The sequence below is a fragment of the Athene cunicularia genome (assembly GCF_003259725.1).
Source record: "Athene cunicularia isolate RWA chromosome 1 unlocalized genomic scaffold, athCun1 chr1_part2, whole genome shotgun sequence".
Taxonomy (NCBI): Eukaryota; Metazoa; Chordata; class Aves; order Strigiformes; family Strigidae; genus Athene; species Athene cunicularia.
The window spans coordinates 28,630,153-28,647,502 of record NW_020799092.1 but is presented as its reverse complement, the minus strand read 5'-3'; the positions used below and the strand labels follow the sequence as shown (position 1 = coordinate 28,647,502).

General features: G+C 44.5%; 1 protein-coding gene across 1 annotated transcript in view; it reads right to left on the bottom strand.

Moving 5' to 3' along the window:
• The window catches only part of SCUBE1 (signal peptide, CUB domain and EGF like domain containing 1), a 228,838-nt gene that overhangs the window by 133,045 nt on the left and 78,443 nt on the right, over nt 1-17,350 (bottom strand). The window contains exon 6 of the mRNA XM_026864497.1: nt 10,491-10,625. Coding sequence (XP_026720298.1) covers nt 10,491-10,625 — 135 coding nt within the window. The remainder of the gene's footprint in view (nt 1-10,490; nt 10,626-17,350) is intronic.

The following is a 17,350-nucleotide window of genomic DNA, read 5'->3' as shown; positions in this document are numbered from 1 at the left end:
CGGGGAGCGGCAGGGCCGCCCGACCGCCGCCGCCACGGGCCGTACCCCCGCGCCCAAGGGCTTCAGAGTTTGCATGTTTGGGTTTTTCTGCGATTTCTTTTTTATATGTGATTGTTATTATTCCAAGAAGAGCAGCTCCTTCAGAGAACAAACCCTGATTTAATGGAAAATACACTCCTTCCGAGCAGAATGCTGACAACACCTGGCTGACCCGTTCAGTAGCTGCATGCGCTTTTCAGCCCCCACACGTTCCCAGTGCCAGGCTGGCTGCCTTCCCGGCACAAGGGCCCAGCGCAGAGTCCCCAGGCATCCCGAAGCGCGGTACCAAGTCAAGCTGCCTAGCACCACCAGAAATTGTTCGATTTACAACAGCGAGCCAATAGAGCACAAACGGAACAAAAAGCGTGGGGAGGAAAGGCGGGAAAGGGCAGGATTTGCAAAATGCACTGTTACCCCCAGCTCCCCGTGCTAGGCTTTGATCTCTGAACATGTACATGTAATTCATCAATCACTGGTGTTAAAGTGCACCAGGGATGAAAGAAGGGAATTCAATCACAGACCAAAAGAATGGGGCTCGGGGTATCTGCATTCTGTTCCTAGTAGGAGCACACATAAAACCAGATACTCAGTTTTATAAAACAGATTTGGTGAAATCAACATAGTATCAATTAAAGTGCATGCTCTGGCAAATGATTCCTTCACAGCTTTTCTGGAAAGCTCTCGGTATTTCTGCAGCCATCCTGCGTAACTCTAGGCAAATTATTTAACTTTTCTGCCTCCCCTAACAGTAATTTACAGCACATGGCATAATAGCTCCTATTTCAGAGGGGGGTTTAGAGTACTGAGGTAGGTTTTTTGTAGACTCCTGCGACATCCTCTAGCGAATTAGTGATTAGAAAAGCAAATAACTGGAAATTCTCTTGTGAAGCAGGCAGAATGAGAAATGCACGGCATAAGAACAATTCACATCACTGCTGCCCCATCTTGGCATTTGCAGCATTCCAAACAAATGTCAGTTTAAATAACCAATTCTCATTACACTAAATACTAAAATGCCAACACCAATCATGTGAATTTCTGTCAAAAATTAATGTCTGAGTAAGGAGGCTTATAGTTTTGGCCTGTCTAATACTTTGCAGTTTGATATGGATTGAAGATAACAGCTATTACATTATCCTCAGCCCAACTTAACTGTAGGGAGAAAAGCTGCCAACTCTGGTAAATCACCAGTGCAACACAACGCTGGCAGCACACCATGCTGGATACTACTGCCTTACACCGGGTGTGCAGCGGTTTAGTCAGCTGTAAACACAGAGAAGAACTTTTACAGGAGGTGCTCCATATCAAAGAGGGACAAAAGAGCTGTTGCTTTAAAGTGAATGTTTTCTGTGGGAACAAGAGAAGATGATGTGCAGCTTCTCAGCACTGGTAAGTGAGGCAGAGCCTTCTGAAGGGCTCAGTCACACTGTGCATCACACACACAACGCGGGTAAACGGATTCACCGCGCAAGCTCAGTGCTCTTATCAGCGGTGAGCACAGTCCAGAGAGTCGCTACACACCAGGCTTCTCCCTGCTACGCTTAATGTCTCTGTTCTGCATTTCTTGACTCCTGGGAGAAGCAAAGGCATTGAACCCCTGCAAGGGTGTCATCACCCGCACATGACTGCGGGTCGGCTTTGCAAGCTCAGCACGTCACCGTTCCACCCAGAAAAACCATTCCTTTTCAAAGACACTGCTGCAGTTTGACCATACTGTGACTACACTGTGGTTTATAGGAGAGGGGAGTTAGCCAAGCGGAAAGAAAACTATGAGGGAGAGGGTATGGACAAGAAATGGCATTAGTAGCCAGGGAATTAAGGAGACAGAAGTACAGATCTTGCCTTGTGCTGTTTCACACCCTTCTCTTCTCCTTCAGCCTGTTCTCCACTTCACCTCATCCACATCTCCCTGCCTGTTTCTCCCTCCTCCTCTTACTTCCCGTTTGCCTGACACACCCTTGGCTCGCTCTTCTTCCTTTGTGCCCCTCTTAAGAACATCTCATGGTGCTACTACATTTCTGCCACAAAAGCATTCCCAGTGACTGCGTTTTGCGCTGTCTTCTGCCCTGCGTTTGCCTCCTTCACTTGGGCTGTAAATGTTCCCAGTTTGTACTGCGCAATCTGGCCTCATTCTTGACTGGTGCTCAAGTACAAAATAATTGATATACTATCAAGAACAGTAACAAAACCAACAATTTTACAACCTAGATGCTTCTAAGATATAAAGCTTAACAGAGCATGCAAGTATTCTTAGGCTTGAAAATATACACGGCTATTAAATAAAAGCATCTTCTTATTTCCATTAACTCTGAAATTATTTCAGAATAGCTCAGAGCAACCTCAAACATAATTACATGGGATTGAATAATTAATAGAACTCATTAAATGCATAGTCTGCATACCATATACAGGAGGGTAACAGTATATATGAGCAGGTATTTGGCATTTATACCTGGAATTCCTACTGGTTTATAACCAAAAACACATTGTGGTATCGGCCTCCAGAGCGTCCCTGCTGGATCGCATCTGAGGTTTGTCACCAAGAGCAGAGGGGCAGCGCCTGCGGCACGGTCTGCGCCCGGTTCCCCTGCACAGTGAGGAACACAGGACACACACACAGAGGGCCGCAGCGACCACAGCAGGGAGGAAAAATGCTGAGCACCTCCACACAGTATTCAGAGCAGGCTCCAACTCACTGTCGTGCCCCTGATGGCACAAGAGGCACCCTGTGACAAATACGACGCGGGACACACTAGAACAGAGCCCATTTGTTGTGTGTGTGAATGCAGCTTTTCTCCAGTACACTGTGGCTTAATATTCTTCCCAGATCTTTCTCACCTGATGTTTCAGTCAACTGGATGCTGGAGGCCTTTAAAAAACCTGTCAGTTCTTTTATTTAGTATAATCCTGCTATAGCCAGAGCAGACAGTATGAACAGAACATTGGTTCACTTCCAGTGCTATTGAATGATTGAGTGTGAAAGCCCCCTTTGCATATTTTCTCTTTATTTTTTTTCTCTTAAGGTACTACTTTCCAGTGTGTTTTCCCATTCGTGCGTATAGCTTTCCCATCCTGTCAGCACTGCCAGTCAGTCAGTTGCTGAGCCACAGGCTGCTCGCTGCACTTTCTGTCACACAGGTGTGGAGAGATTTTTGATCTGACTGACAAATTCCCGCTCCCCCTGGCAAGCTGGCGGGCTGTCGCGCTGCTGCAGGGCGTGTCAAACAAGCTGCTCTTTCCAAGACACACTTCTTTGCATCTCCAGCTTCATTACTTCTCACACGCTTCTTTTTCCCCTTTAGTTTCATCCTTTTCATACCGAAAAGCACCGGGACGGAGCCATGCACAAACAACCACTGTACCCTGAAACTACCTCAGACTGGGGCTCGCTGCGCAGTGACCTGGTGTCTAGTTTATCGCTGCCTCATGCTCCACTGTGCGTTTACTTTTATTACTGTTCAAGCACTATATGCAAGTTATAGACCCGCCTTCTGGATTACTTACCAGCTGAAGTTTTCTAGGACATCTAGCCTTTATTTTTTTTAGTATTATTTTCTTTCCTTTTAAAAATATTTATGTCTGTTCTGATCAGTAGATGTAAATCTGGGACCTGTTACAGGACAGCTTCTGCACAATGCTCTTAGAATTCAACCCCAGATTTTGGCAAAATCTGGCAATCTGCTATTCTTCCTGAGCGTTGGGAGATTTCTCCTTCAGAGTTTCAATGAGCTCACCCCCACTGCATCCTGCTAACCGGTCGGTTTACTGGTGCATTCAATCTCAGCTGAAGCAAAGCACCAGAGGGTATTGATTACTCAACAAAACTTGGTTTTCTTTCTGAAGCCTAATTCTAAGTCCCAGAAAATTTTGAATCACAATATTTTTCCTTCAGAAGGCAAGTGAGCTATGAAACGAAGGTAGAATATGTAGAGACTTCATCATACTTTGCTGCGTATAACTGTGACGTGGGTCTGAACTGGCCCCCGTGAGGGCCTGCAGCCGACTCTACTTGGCTGTGTTTAACACTGCAGCCTGGGATATACCAAAACTCTGCCCTGATCTCCTATCTTCTATCGTTGCCTCACATCCTGGTTTCCATCTGGGCTGCTCTGAGGAACAGGACTGCAGCTGCTCTAATGGAGTGAATCTACTCTGCAGCTGAGACACAGGCACAAGAACTTTAGGAAGCACTGTAATATTTACACCTCAGTTTTCCTACCTATAAAAGGAAGATTGCAGCCTCAGGTTTCAGATGCATTTAAAATTCTTGTAAGCCAAAAGTGACATGCCTTTGTATCCAATTCTAAGACATCCTAAGCATGACCATTTAAGCTGACATTTATCGAAGGCCTTAATGTGAAAAGCTGGGGGGAATAACAAAACAACAAAAAACCTACTGACAATTTTGATACTTTAAGCTCTGCTTTTGCAGTTTTATTTGGATACACTTAGTTTTATTTGGACAGTACTTAAAGGGCTGCTACAAAGAGGTGCTCTCTTCACAAGAAGCCACATGAAGAAGACAAAGGACAATGGCTAAAAGTTGCACCAGATGTTTTATCTTGACATAAGAAAGAAATTTTTTACAATGAGAACAATCATTCACTGGAACAACCTCCCCAGGGACGTGGCAGAGTCCCCTCCACTCATGGTTTCCAAGATGCAGCTGGACAGGGCACTCAACGTCATCTGGGCTCCCTCTCCCACAAAAGGTTGGACCAGGTTATCTGCCAAGGTCCCTCTGACCTGGGTTGCTCTACGATTCTATGAGACCACTTACTCTCATATCTAGTACTAAACTTTCACCTACTGTTGTTTTTATGATTATACAGTTACCGCTTCCCCTCACAGCTGAGCTTAATTCACTTAAACTAGTTTTACATCAGTGTAACTTTACTAGTCCTAATCACGATAAATCACGGATACAGGGGGGTGGGGGGGGGATCAGGCCTAACAGAGATTGCTTTTTACTTACACCAGGTGTTTTCACCTGTTGCACTTTCCCTCCAGACAAATTACCAACTCCTTCCATTCCAGAGGAATGGATAAAGCAAATGTGAGGTGCCCTTCACCCAGGCTGCTGGAGCAAGTAAGAACCCCTGAAACCAAAGTACAGCAATTTTTGCGGGTTAGACAGAGATTTAAGAGGTTACACACATCTAACAGAGTACAATGAGATTTGAAATGGTTTATCAAGCCTTTTTTCCTGGATATATTCTATATCCTATAGTCTGTGAAAGATAATCAATTGAACTGTATATTCAAAATGTATTATGTGGGAACGTACAAACAGGCAAGTTTCTACTACCCTTAGGTCATACTGTGTACAGTTCTAAGAAAAGGCTTCCGAGATCTCTGTATATTTGTCCAGATAAAACTGACTTTGCCTGCAAGGTTTTCTTATTACATTACCTAAAGGCACATGAATTGATAGCCTTAAAATTTACTTTACCTAGTATATTCCTCTACTTTACAATCATATTAGAATCCAATATTAAAAGATAAATAGGACTTTTGGCTCCAGTGAATGGGATGCCTGTACTCGGGGTAGCTATGGCAAAGTATATGCAAGTAATGGAGTAATTTAACCAGTTCCATCATCATGAAAGAGCTTTCATAGTTGAGATGAGAAACCTTGTACTTCATAAAATCTGGAACGGGTGCTGGCAACACTTAATTATTTAAAGTCACCCTTCCACATTAATCTAAATATGAATAGATTATTGTGCTTTCTGTAGAAAAACCTCCTCTGTCCTCTGAAGTGCTTTGCAGAAATTCTGAGTCACAATAACCTTCTTGCCCAGAGTCCCACAAGGCATCAGCACCAGAGACGGGAATAAAGTCCAGAATCCCAACCTGTAACCTTTCCTGCACTGACAGGATCATGCTTCCTCCCAGGGAGTCCTAACACATTATTCTACTGCTGTAAAGTTGTACTGAACTAAGAAAACAGGTAAGGAATAAAAGTAAATCAAGGGAAGTAGGAATGAAAAAAAATGAACACAGGTGGTTTTATAATCCTCAGAAGAAGAAACGTGGTAGTTTGATGTCAGCCAAGCCAAGGACTCCTATGCTACTACTGCAGAATTAACAAGGGTTTAAACATGTAATAAAGTTTAACAAGTTACTATGGATCAGCACAGGCATGGTAAGCCATTTCATAAGCCCACTTAGCCCATGACAAATGCAAGACAACTCAGCTTAGCATGTTTCCCCTTCCTCTGGGACCAAACTATTACACTTTTAGTTCAGCAAGAGCAGAGCTGGTTTTGAGACTCTGTAGCACAGTAATTTGCTAAACTGTGGTAGCTTGACTTTATGTCAAACTCCCTAACTCTGCTGAGAACATAAGGCTAATGGGATAAGGGGAAGTGAAAATGCATTTCCTTGCCAAATCGTTTTTTAACAGGCTTGAAAATGATAGTGACAACCATGTAAAAAGCTTTTCCACTGTTTGACCAGACCATCATAATTTCCAGCCTTCTATAAGCCTGGTACTTCTCCACCTCTTCTTGTCTCCACTTATAATTGCCACTCCTAATTGCAGCTGCCTTTTCAGTCTACTTAGCACTGGCTGTATAAAAACCGTGGCAGGGAATGATTAGCAGATACAAGACCATTAATGTAACTGTGCTTTAGGCAGACATTCAGGGGATGGAATCTAAAACGACAGAAGTCTTTCTAGCCACAGAACTCATGAAGTATCTGGCTTGAAGCAAACACCCCTTGTGTGTCAGGAGATGTGCCCGCTGAAGGTGGGGCAGCAAGGGCTTTCTACAGCCCTGCAGCTGAGAATTCTGGTGAGGCAGCTCATAGCCAGGGCTCCTGACCACAACGTCTTCTAGAGCTGTGATGCCGGTGGGACCCTCCATTCTGCTGGCTCTGAACCTCAGCGGAGATGCAGGCACATACCTCTGTCTGCTGTGATTCTTTCTAAGCCCAACTCAGATTTATAACCAACTCCGCTATCGCTGAGACTTCAAGGATGTGCCCAGAAGCTTTGCTGAATCGGGGCTTTTGGCTTATCATCCAATTAAGGGAACTCGTGCTGTAACCCACTCACCTGACCCAGTCACAGCTGTAGTGGACAATACTAATCTCCACATTTATTAAACACATGCTCCCTCTGGAGCTGGAGATGACACAGTAACAGCTGTTTTATTCTCATTTCTTTTTAAGTCATGAGGAAGCAAACACAAACCTCTCTCTGGCATAATTCACAGTCTTCACACTTACTACTGCAGTTAAGATGTAGCAAGATAAACAACTGTTAAGTTCTCCGTACCTTTTACAATCCATTCTCCCTCCCGTTCTTTCCCCCCATTGTTGCCATCATTATTGTGAGTAAACTAGTATTGAAATCTGACTCAGCAAAAGAAAATTAAGTTTCATGCAAAAATAAATTGAAGTAAGTTTTACTGGGCATAATATCCTCCCAAAAGATACTGGAGACTAAACATAAGAAATCAGTAGGCCCATAATGAAGCAGTGAAACAAAGCAAGTCCTGGGAAACAAGGGTTTGCCCTGACTTTAATGTCAGCCTGGCCTCCCACCGGTATAAAATTCCTATTTCTTGTGCATCATTAATCCTTTCTGTCTGCAGGAAATAGTAAGCACACTTCTAGATGTCAAGCAAACATGTCATTTGGGACACAAGGATGATATTAAAAGCCCCTACCATGAGCTCTAGCATGGCTTTTAACCCAGCTTGTGGGTCGGAGCAGGGTGGTAAAACACAGCCCTGAGCCACTGGGACAGGCACAGCCACCGCTGGAACCCCAGGAACCCCCTCAGCACCCACAGTCTTAGGGAGGTGCCTCCATTGGAAGACACCTTTCCCTTGGCTGCTCAGTGCACAAAGGGACATATTCCTTCCTCTGCTCAGCCCCCATGAGAATGTCCAATGCCTTTTTCAACCCTGAAACTACCCCAGCATTGAAGGGGCTGAGAAGCCCAGAGCCCCAGCCCTGCCGTGGGCCTGCGGGCAGGGCACTGCTCGGCCTGGGCTGCTCCCTCCCTTCCGAGCTCCCCCCAAGGACACCCCGAGCACCCTGCGGGACTTCTGCCCTTCTCCCACGGCATTCGAGAACAGGAGGGAAAAGGTGGCAGCGAGCTGCATGCAGAACCTTGCGGTTGATTGTTTTAGACTAGCTAAGTCCTTGGAGAGACTTTAGGTAACGTCAAGGACACCGAGATTGTGTGACTGCACATGCATTTTTCAGAGACAGAAAAGTAATCCCACTGCAATTAATGGATCTTATTATGCTCAAAGTCAACAAGCCCTGCTAAAGGGCTTTGGCAAGTCAGCGCTTTGTGTTTGGATTGCAGAGCTGGCTGTGTGGTGTGCCTTTGTCCACTTCAGCCTTGTTTATCAACAGAGGCACAGACACAAGCGACCCCTGGGCACAGTTCTGGCTCAGTACGTCCATCCGTACTTTTGCGTTTCAACGGTTTCTGTAGCCCCGCTTACAAGTGAGACAGATGAAAGTGAGTAAATACAGATATTAAAAAAGCCATTTACTTTCTCACCGTGCATGTTTACTATTTGCAGTTCAGTCACCTCTGACAAGTGGAAGAGATAATTTCACCTCATTTCCTTCCTCCAGCATACCCACACGGTGTATCGGGGAGGGGGGGGTGGCCATGGCACTGCAGGGTAACGGTTGCTGTTGCTGTAAACTGACACTTTACTTTCGAAAAGCTACAAACCATTTGTTCATAAAACACTTGGCAATCACCGCCAGTCTACTCGGAAGGTTGCTTGGTTTTTTTCAGATCTAAAATAATTTGAAGATGTTGCTTCAAATTAAACATCCATGTCTTATATGGCATTTTCTTTGTGAGCAAGCTACCACAAACACATTATTTCCATGCATATTTATTATGTGCACGTAGCAGCCAACCTTCCACTGCACTCCCCCAGTCCTTCCGGCAAACCAGGAATCCTCTTTGCCATAAGAACTCCCTCAATAAATCTATTCCTTAGGAGTAACTTTTGCCTTTAAAGTCCCATTTTTCATTTATTTCATTAGTTTCCAGCTCAGATAACCAAATTCTCTTTTATTGCAGCTGGGAATTTTTATAACGTGCAAATTGAAATAACGATTGTATCGCAGTACTCTGCAAGTGGCTTTCATTAAGCCTCCAGCTACTATTCCTTGCTCTGTTGGATATCTTTGTGTCAGGGTTACTCTACACCGGACAGAAATTTGAACAATTTATGTTGAAAAGAACGACTAAAAACCTATTAGATAACAACCTTTAAAATGCACTGGTTGATGGAGCTTAATTCTATGGTCTTGTCATAAGAAAAATACCTGAATTGCTTAAAACTTAATAATCAGGCTAAAAAGTGGACTTGTGAATATATTCTGGAGGTTCACATTTCTGAAAATCAAAATTGTCTCTATAACTCTGTGTAAACAGACACACGGTGCAGAAATACATTCGCATTTCTGAGAGATGCTATGCTACAAGATTTTGCTTTCTTGTCAACAGAGTGACTAAAATTCGTACTCTATGCTCAGGTAGGATTTTCTGGTTAATTTTAGTGACTTAAAATAGTTCAGAACCATTTGTGTGGCTTGTTGAAATTTACAGCCTGCTCACATGGTTGATCACCAGACTCATCTCGCCCCTTTGTCACTCTGGTGCCCACGGGTAAATGAGCTGGCTAGCACGTATTCCCAGTGCTGCCAGGGTCACTACAACTCCCAAGGAGCACATCAAGGCTCCACGTAATTGCAAAGATTTATAGCTATGCTGTTTTCTTTTCTCCCTTTCCACTCAAACTTGTCTTCCATGTCTGACATGTATAGAAAGGGGAGAGCTGCTTATTCTAGTCAAAATCAGCAGCAGACAAGAATCACAGTTTTGCAGGGATTCCTTATTTCTACTGCTACTGCATAGGCAACAGAGGAGCAGTTTTCCAATCCACCCCAGACAGGGTACTGAACCAAAATAAAACGCTGTGTCAGTATAAAATCAGCCATCACCAGTCTGCAGTGAATCAATGAGTTACACGACTGGCAAAACCCCATAACCTGTACAGCTTCCAGAAACAACAAGCTGTTCGTTTTGATTTAAGATACCATGCTCTCCGAGGTGGAAGACAGGTGAACTATTATACAATAAACAGATGAGAAACTTTTAAGCCTTGGAAACTCAGAGGCAGAAAGTTGCTGTTTGCAAATCTGCCTCTGCCTGCCCAAGGAGTCTGCTGTTTGAACGAAGTCTAATTTCTGTGTCAAACTAGAGCCTTGTCTCCCGTCTTATTTATGGCTCTGCTGCAAGTTTGGGTAGCAGAGGAATCAATCAATTCCAACCAACCAGTGAAATGATTCTGGGAGCCCTAGGGATTAAAAAAAAAAAAAATCCCCCCAAACAGTTTGTGGATTTCTGATTGAACACAGTTCTAGTAAAGAGCACAATTTACACACTGACAACTTACCAATGGAGCGATGAATGCAGGTGTGCTGGTTATCACTCAGAAAAAAGCCCTCTTTGCACTGGCATTCATAGCTGCCCATAGTATTTACACAGATCTGCTGGCACCCTCCATTGTTATCCTGACACTCATCAACATCTAGAAGAGAGAAGGACAAAGGATCAAGATAATGTACAGATTCAAAATATACAACTAGAAGAGCAAGGAATGCACAAAAAGACACACTGAAAATGAAGCTAATGAAAACTACCCAAACCCCACCAGAGTTAATCCAAATTAATCCATCTAATTCTTTTTCCTGCACCCGAGGTTTAAAGTTAACATAAAAAGCCAGTGGGGAGGGGAGTCCAGCTAAGTCTCCATGCATTCTGAGCTGCAAATTGATTTCCAATGCACAGTGAATGTTAACGTCCTAAAAAGGCTGTGACCCCATCTGCCAAGTGTGGTGTTGCACCCTGTCATTCCCACTCCACTTGGAAAGACATACTTCAGGCCTACAGTAATTTCTAGCAGGGGTAGCAGGCAAACACAAAGGGCATTACTGGGTGAAAAGAGTCTTTATAGAGTTCTGGTCTTGAACAGAACAGCATGTTTCAATTACTGGAGTCATAACCCCCTACTTTGTCAGTTTGTTTAATGTTGTTTAATGAAAAGAAGGCTTCTTAAATCTAAATGTTCCATGTCTGTATTGTCATTTTAATAGGCAAATATATAAAAACCACAAAGACAGCATTAGCTACTGGCTGTTTTGAGGGTCCCTGCTTACCCCCCATCACCTCTCTTTGGCATAAAAGTTTTTATGCTGTTGTGTTTAACAGAGACATATGTTTCAGCATTGGGAAACCACCGCCACTAAAAGATATCTGACCCACATTCAACCTTGCAGCTCTCCTGTTTTGCTCATAAAAGGTATATCATATCCAATTTCTGTTTTTTCTTACGATAAAAGCAACTTGCCACCTGAAAAATACATGTTTTCCTCTTTTATGGAGACTCTGCAACTAGTTGGCTATTTCACAGTATGTGCCAACATGTCAGCAGCTGAGTTGGGGTGTTTTGCTTTCATTTTATTTTTGGAGGCAGGGGGAAACACAACGACGCTAAAGGATCCACAACATTCAAAACCTCAGAAGAGCTGGCACAGCTCCTGCAGAAGTTAATTCCTCCAGGACTGGCCACAATACACCAACGTAAAACCAAGGTGCTCTTGCCAGTGCTCTTGCAGGCGAGGCCAGGGAGCTCTGAAATGTTGCAGAAACTCAGCCAGTAACTAACGCAGGAACGGGGCTGCTGGCGGCAGCTTTGCCTGCTACTGCCTGTGCTGGTGTGCTGCTGCACTGCATGGGACAGACACTGCAGCTCTTTCTCACAGAGAAAAAAAAGCTCCAGGGTAACTACAGCAGCACCCAGGGAAACCAGGCAGTCTCCTCCTGTCTCGAACTACAACGTGAGTGTGGAGACAGTCTTTTTTTTTTTTAACTACCAGGAAATGTCGAGCACTATTGCTTCCAATTTTCTGTATCAAAATCCTCCCCACCCTCAGTTGTTACTCCTTTCCAGATTTGAACCTTTCCATAAGGCCATAAGGGCAGTTTGGGAGCGCATGGGAAAGAGGCGAAGACTTCCCTTGTCTGCTGCAGTACAATAAGGAATGAGAAACCAGGCAACTCGGTAAGACCCTTCCTCTGAGTCAGCAGGCCTCGCTGCTCCGTCAGTGCCAATTCGAACCTGTTCCTTCTAAACAGCACACTGGAATATAGAGTCTCCTCTCTGGAACATCAGCTGAACGCTTACTGAAGGAAAATTCTCAGTTGGTATATGTACAAACCCCAGAATTTTGCCACGAAGGACGCAGCCTTCCCAGAGCTCTGTTTATAGTATCACAAAGCAACTTGAACAATTGCCTTCCAGCTCTGATGAATAATCTGAAACAAATGCAATGATTTATAAACATTTTTTTTCTGCTCTTGATAGCAAATTCTCGTGATTTACCACTTCCATAAAGAGACAGCTCAATTTAACACCAAGCCCCAAATCCATATGCTGGAATAAAAGTTATTACCATTTAAACTCTTTAAAAGTTTTTACTACGAGGAATTTCTTCCAATTGTTTTCAATTACTTGGCTCAAAATTATTTTAATATGCATTTATGAAGAGAAGGAGTTGAAGAAAGGGAGCAGCTGGGATCTAGGAGCACTATATCTCTATTTCCATAGCCTTCCAGTAAATCTTGGCCTGGTACTGGAGGATTAACATTTTCTCTTCTCAGGCCTCAATCCCACCAGGGTCAGGCTCTTTGGAGCATTTCGTATACTGCACTCTTAAAAGGCAGCATTACTTATTATCCACCATACCATGCAATCTATTGGACATGGCTGCCTGGAAAATATTTACTCAATTATTTACTTGGTAAAATTTCTTTCCAATAAAATCACTTTATGATCAGCCTATTACTAACCCAGTTTAGAGAATGGGGTAGAAAACTTCTCTGAAGTTAGGAGAGAGAACTCCATCAACTGCAACGAGGTCAAGCCTTGGCAGATCTGGCAGAATAATTCCTTCACGTATCTGAATTTTTTCAAAGCTCACAAACCAAATAGCTGCCAAAGGGGCTTTTTCTTCCTTTCGTTGTTTGTGCAACTCTTGTTCAATGCAGCTCAAGTTACACAGCTGAACGTGTAAACAGCGGTAATGCAGCATATGTGAGACTGCATTTTGGGCCAGATTTTCTAGAGATTAAGTTCCACATAAACACCAAAGTAAGTAGCCAGGTTTTCAACAGAGCTCTTCTGGCTCCAGTTTTGGAGGCTCTACACGTCAAACTGGGCTGATGACTGTCTTGAAAACCTGAGGGTGGATCCTCAGGAACTTTAACTGTGGCCACCCTGCGTGACAGTTTCCACCTGCTGGAGACCGGCACCCCAGGGCCTGACTCTACATACAGGAAAAGAGTCACTTAGGAGGTAAAACCCCTTCGCTCAAACATCTTCTCTAAGCCCCAGCCAAACTCATTTTTAAAACCTTAAAATTTACTGAGCACAAATACAAAGATCACTTTCTTTATTACTCTACACTTTATAAAAAAGATTAGTTTTTTTTTAGCAAAGAGATGTGACTTCTTCAGCAACCTTTTGCACAAAATCAGCTACCACTGGTCATGTTACCCAGAGCCAGGGTTGTCTCCCCGAGGATGACAGCCCCAAGGCAGCAGGAGCAGGTCTCCCTTCCTCCAAGCTGGTGTACGGAAACTCAAATCCATTTCCCAGGCTCTGTATCTGGCAAATGTTCTTTCATCCATTTCAGCCTCACCACCTGACAGTGTGCTGATTTCCTACGAGGACATTATCCACTGCTTCTGCTGAGCCTCGTGATCCTGCTGATGATGCCAGGGTGGAAGCTGGAGCGAGGTTTCAGCAAGCCTACACAACCCAAACTCACCAAAGGGGGGAAAAAGGGTCTCACCTCGCTGAGCTCAGGTGGTTATCCCACATGGCTGCTCCAGCCCCCATCCTCAAAAAGAGAAGGGCAAACTAGGAGAAAGTGAATAAATGTCTGGAACACTCATCACCAAGAACTGTCCTGGGATTATGTCTTCCAAAGACAGTCTCTGATGGAAATTTCTAAAAATAACTCCGTTTCCACAGCCCTTAACCACTCTTACCAGCAGAAATAAATAGCTAAGATGACAATCAGCACAAGAGCTAGAACTGCTTCCACAGAGTTTAGACCTGGGTGACAAGCCCATGTCTCCAGGGAGATGGGGGCCCCCACTTCAAACTGGCCAGTCGTCCCCAAGAACAAGAAGGAATATGGGAAGAGTCAGCTCAGGGAGAGGCTGGGAAAGGAGAAGTATCGTTCAAAAGAGAAGGAGAGATAATGGATGCATAAATACATACATATATAGATATATCTATATATCAGAAGCATGATGCAAATTAATGCATATCTGAATTTGCATAAGACCTCTAGCTTTTTGGCCCACCGCCATCACATGACCAAACCTGTGTTCCCTACCTGGGTAAGACCAGCTCCTCTAGCGAGCGGGAGTGTGGAACAGTATCAAAGCGTAGGAGCCCTTACAGCTGATAAAGATGGATGTTTTATTTATTAAATAAACAAATGTTTTCAGTTTCTCATTTAATTTATCTGATGAACTTTTCAAACTAGCTCCACTGGTATTTCACCCTGATCTGGCTCAGAACCTCCTGCAGTATCTGGCCTACAGAAGCTGTTCTGATCGAGTGTCCTCTCTGGACACCCCAAGGGAGAGGTCTGCTAAGGGAACCTGAAACCAAAGCCACAAGCAGGAAGACAGGAGAGTGGCAACACTCCACAGAATCAGCGTCAAGAACAGCATGTCCGCTGTCCACTTCCTCCCGAGATCTGCTCTTCCTTCCTTCTCACATTCTTCTTCACACTGGCATTGTCACAAGCACTTAAGCCTCTCAGAAATCTGAGTGTCATCTTCAAAGTCTCTAAAGCATTTGGGAGCCACAGTGCAATTCACTTACTATAGCATTAAGATTCTTTGGAGACTTCTAAAAACAGGACTCTGACTCGTGATGCAGAGAGCTGATCCGGCTAGTTTTTCTCTAATATGCTCTTAGAGAACTATCTTACAAAAGTGTCAAAGACACCTATCGTACCAGTGCAGAACATGGTGATCGAGAGACGAACTGCTGATCCCAATGCTGCAGACCCTCCTCAAATGTCAGCAACAAAACACCCCTGAGGACAGCTTGTATTTGTAAGAGAAACAGCTAGCAACCGCAAACTCAGAAAATACAGGTGCCTGGTTCTGGAATTTTAAAATCGTTATATTCTGAATGTTACTAGTCAGAAAGCTGGCTGAAAATCTAAATAAAAAAAAAAAATATTCACATTCCTGGAATAACTGTAGCCACAGTTATACCAGAAGAATGTCTAGCCCAGCATCCTCTCTTTGACACTGCCATGTATTTGACACTCGGGAGAAGACTGTAGAGGTGGGACAGCACCCTGCCAGCAGCTTTCAGCTATCAGGGACCTATTAACCTTCCTAATCACCTGCTAGATCACTGTCCTGCTGGGTCTTTCCTGCATGGAAAGCACAGCAATACACAAATATCCTAATTACAGAGACAATTCAAATGACTTCAGTGTATCATGTTTAAAGCAAAAAGTGCTCATTTCTAGAAGTTGACCTTAATGACACCACATTTGGCACATACTCTTCTCACTCCTCTATTCCATTCCCTCCAAGTATCACGATGCTCTATCAGAGTGGGCGTCTGGGAAGGTCTGATTTCAAGATAGGTGTGGAAACCCAGAGAGTAAGTAAGTCTGGCAGGTGGGAGTGAAGGAAGCGGTGTCAGATGAGAGGCTGCAGGCCGGTGCTGCTGCTGGAATGGCCCTACGAGCCATGACATGCTGCCAAGGTAAGGAGGTGACACGCTGCATCATCAGCTGAGGGGGCCACGGACACGGGAACCGTCACTAACTGAAGTAACTGCTAAACCAGCTTGCTTAGACCAACCTTACACGAGCATGCCAAGGGAAATATCGGAAGAAAGAGACACTGCTACCTACATCTACAGCATTTGTATCTCCAGAAGTTCTAAAATCGAACCTCACCAAGAATTGAAGAGCAGGGCCCAGATTTTCTGCTATTTGCACATAAGGAGAGAATTCTGCTTTTTTGTCCTATTCTTTCAGAAACTGAAAAATCTGGTGAAAAAAAGGAAAAAAAAATCCCACCCTTGTATCTGGAACTTTATACACTACTACATTTGCAGAATTCTTCACTAGAGCTCTTGCTGAGAAAAGATCCACTTGCAAAAAACCCAGATCCTACAGCAGTGAATGCTTACTGGAGTAGACATTAAAAAAAAAAAAAAAGTGTGAAAAATTACCTTTGCCTAAAAATAAAAAAAAAAAAGCACATTTTACAGAAGAGAAACATGAAGTACTAATCACAAGGTAGCTCTTGGCTGATGAATACTAACATCATTCTAAACCAACCCCTGAACGAATCCCTAGAACCTCGTACGAGGACATGCCACCTGAAGCGACGCCCGCGACCCGTCCCGGAGAACCCCTCCCCTGAGGGGGCTGCCGCCGCCTCGGCACCCACTGGCCAGGCCGCTGGTCAGCCTGCATGGTCACGGACATGGGCACCTTGGGAAGGAACGCTCAAAATCTCTTCTGTAGCTATTCTGACACACAGTGGCATCCCCGAGCCCTCCCCGACACAGAGAGGGCGTCACTGCGGCGTGTCCAGCGTGGGGAGGGGTCATCCCGCAGGGGCTCCCTGCGCAGGCCCTGCCCCCCACCCACGCTGCGGGAATCCGCGTCAAGGTCGGGTCTCTTGACGTCACTTGTTGATTCCTTTCTCAAACAATTGGGCGCTGCTGTCTGTCCTTTTAAGACACCAAAAGCCTTTCTGCGGCTTTTAGCATTTCCAAAATAAACATCCAGGCTCCTAAATGTGCCATCTTCGCTGTAGCTGCTCTCCCCTCACCTGGTAGCCACGTCTGTTTTAGAGACATACACATGGTGGCCTCCTGACAACACAACAGAGTTCCAAATCAATTATTTTTGAAGGCAGTTATCCATTCTTCTGATACGGGCTCTAAACCAATTTGGATGAATCTGAACCAGCTTCTTTTCACCTACAGTGCCGCTCTGCCGGCACGAAGCCCTTGCAGTGTGGCTCGGCCAGCCCCAGCCCCGGAAGCCATAAGCGTGCAGCTCCCACTGACATCTAAGCCGCACGGAGGGCATCCCACACTGCAGGGCTGGATTCACACTCCTCCATAAACGAGGGGCGAAGCTAATTACAGATGCAAACAAGCAGCAGTCCTGATCGGCTGAAGGAAGAACC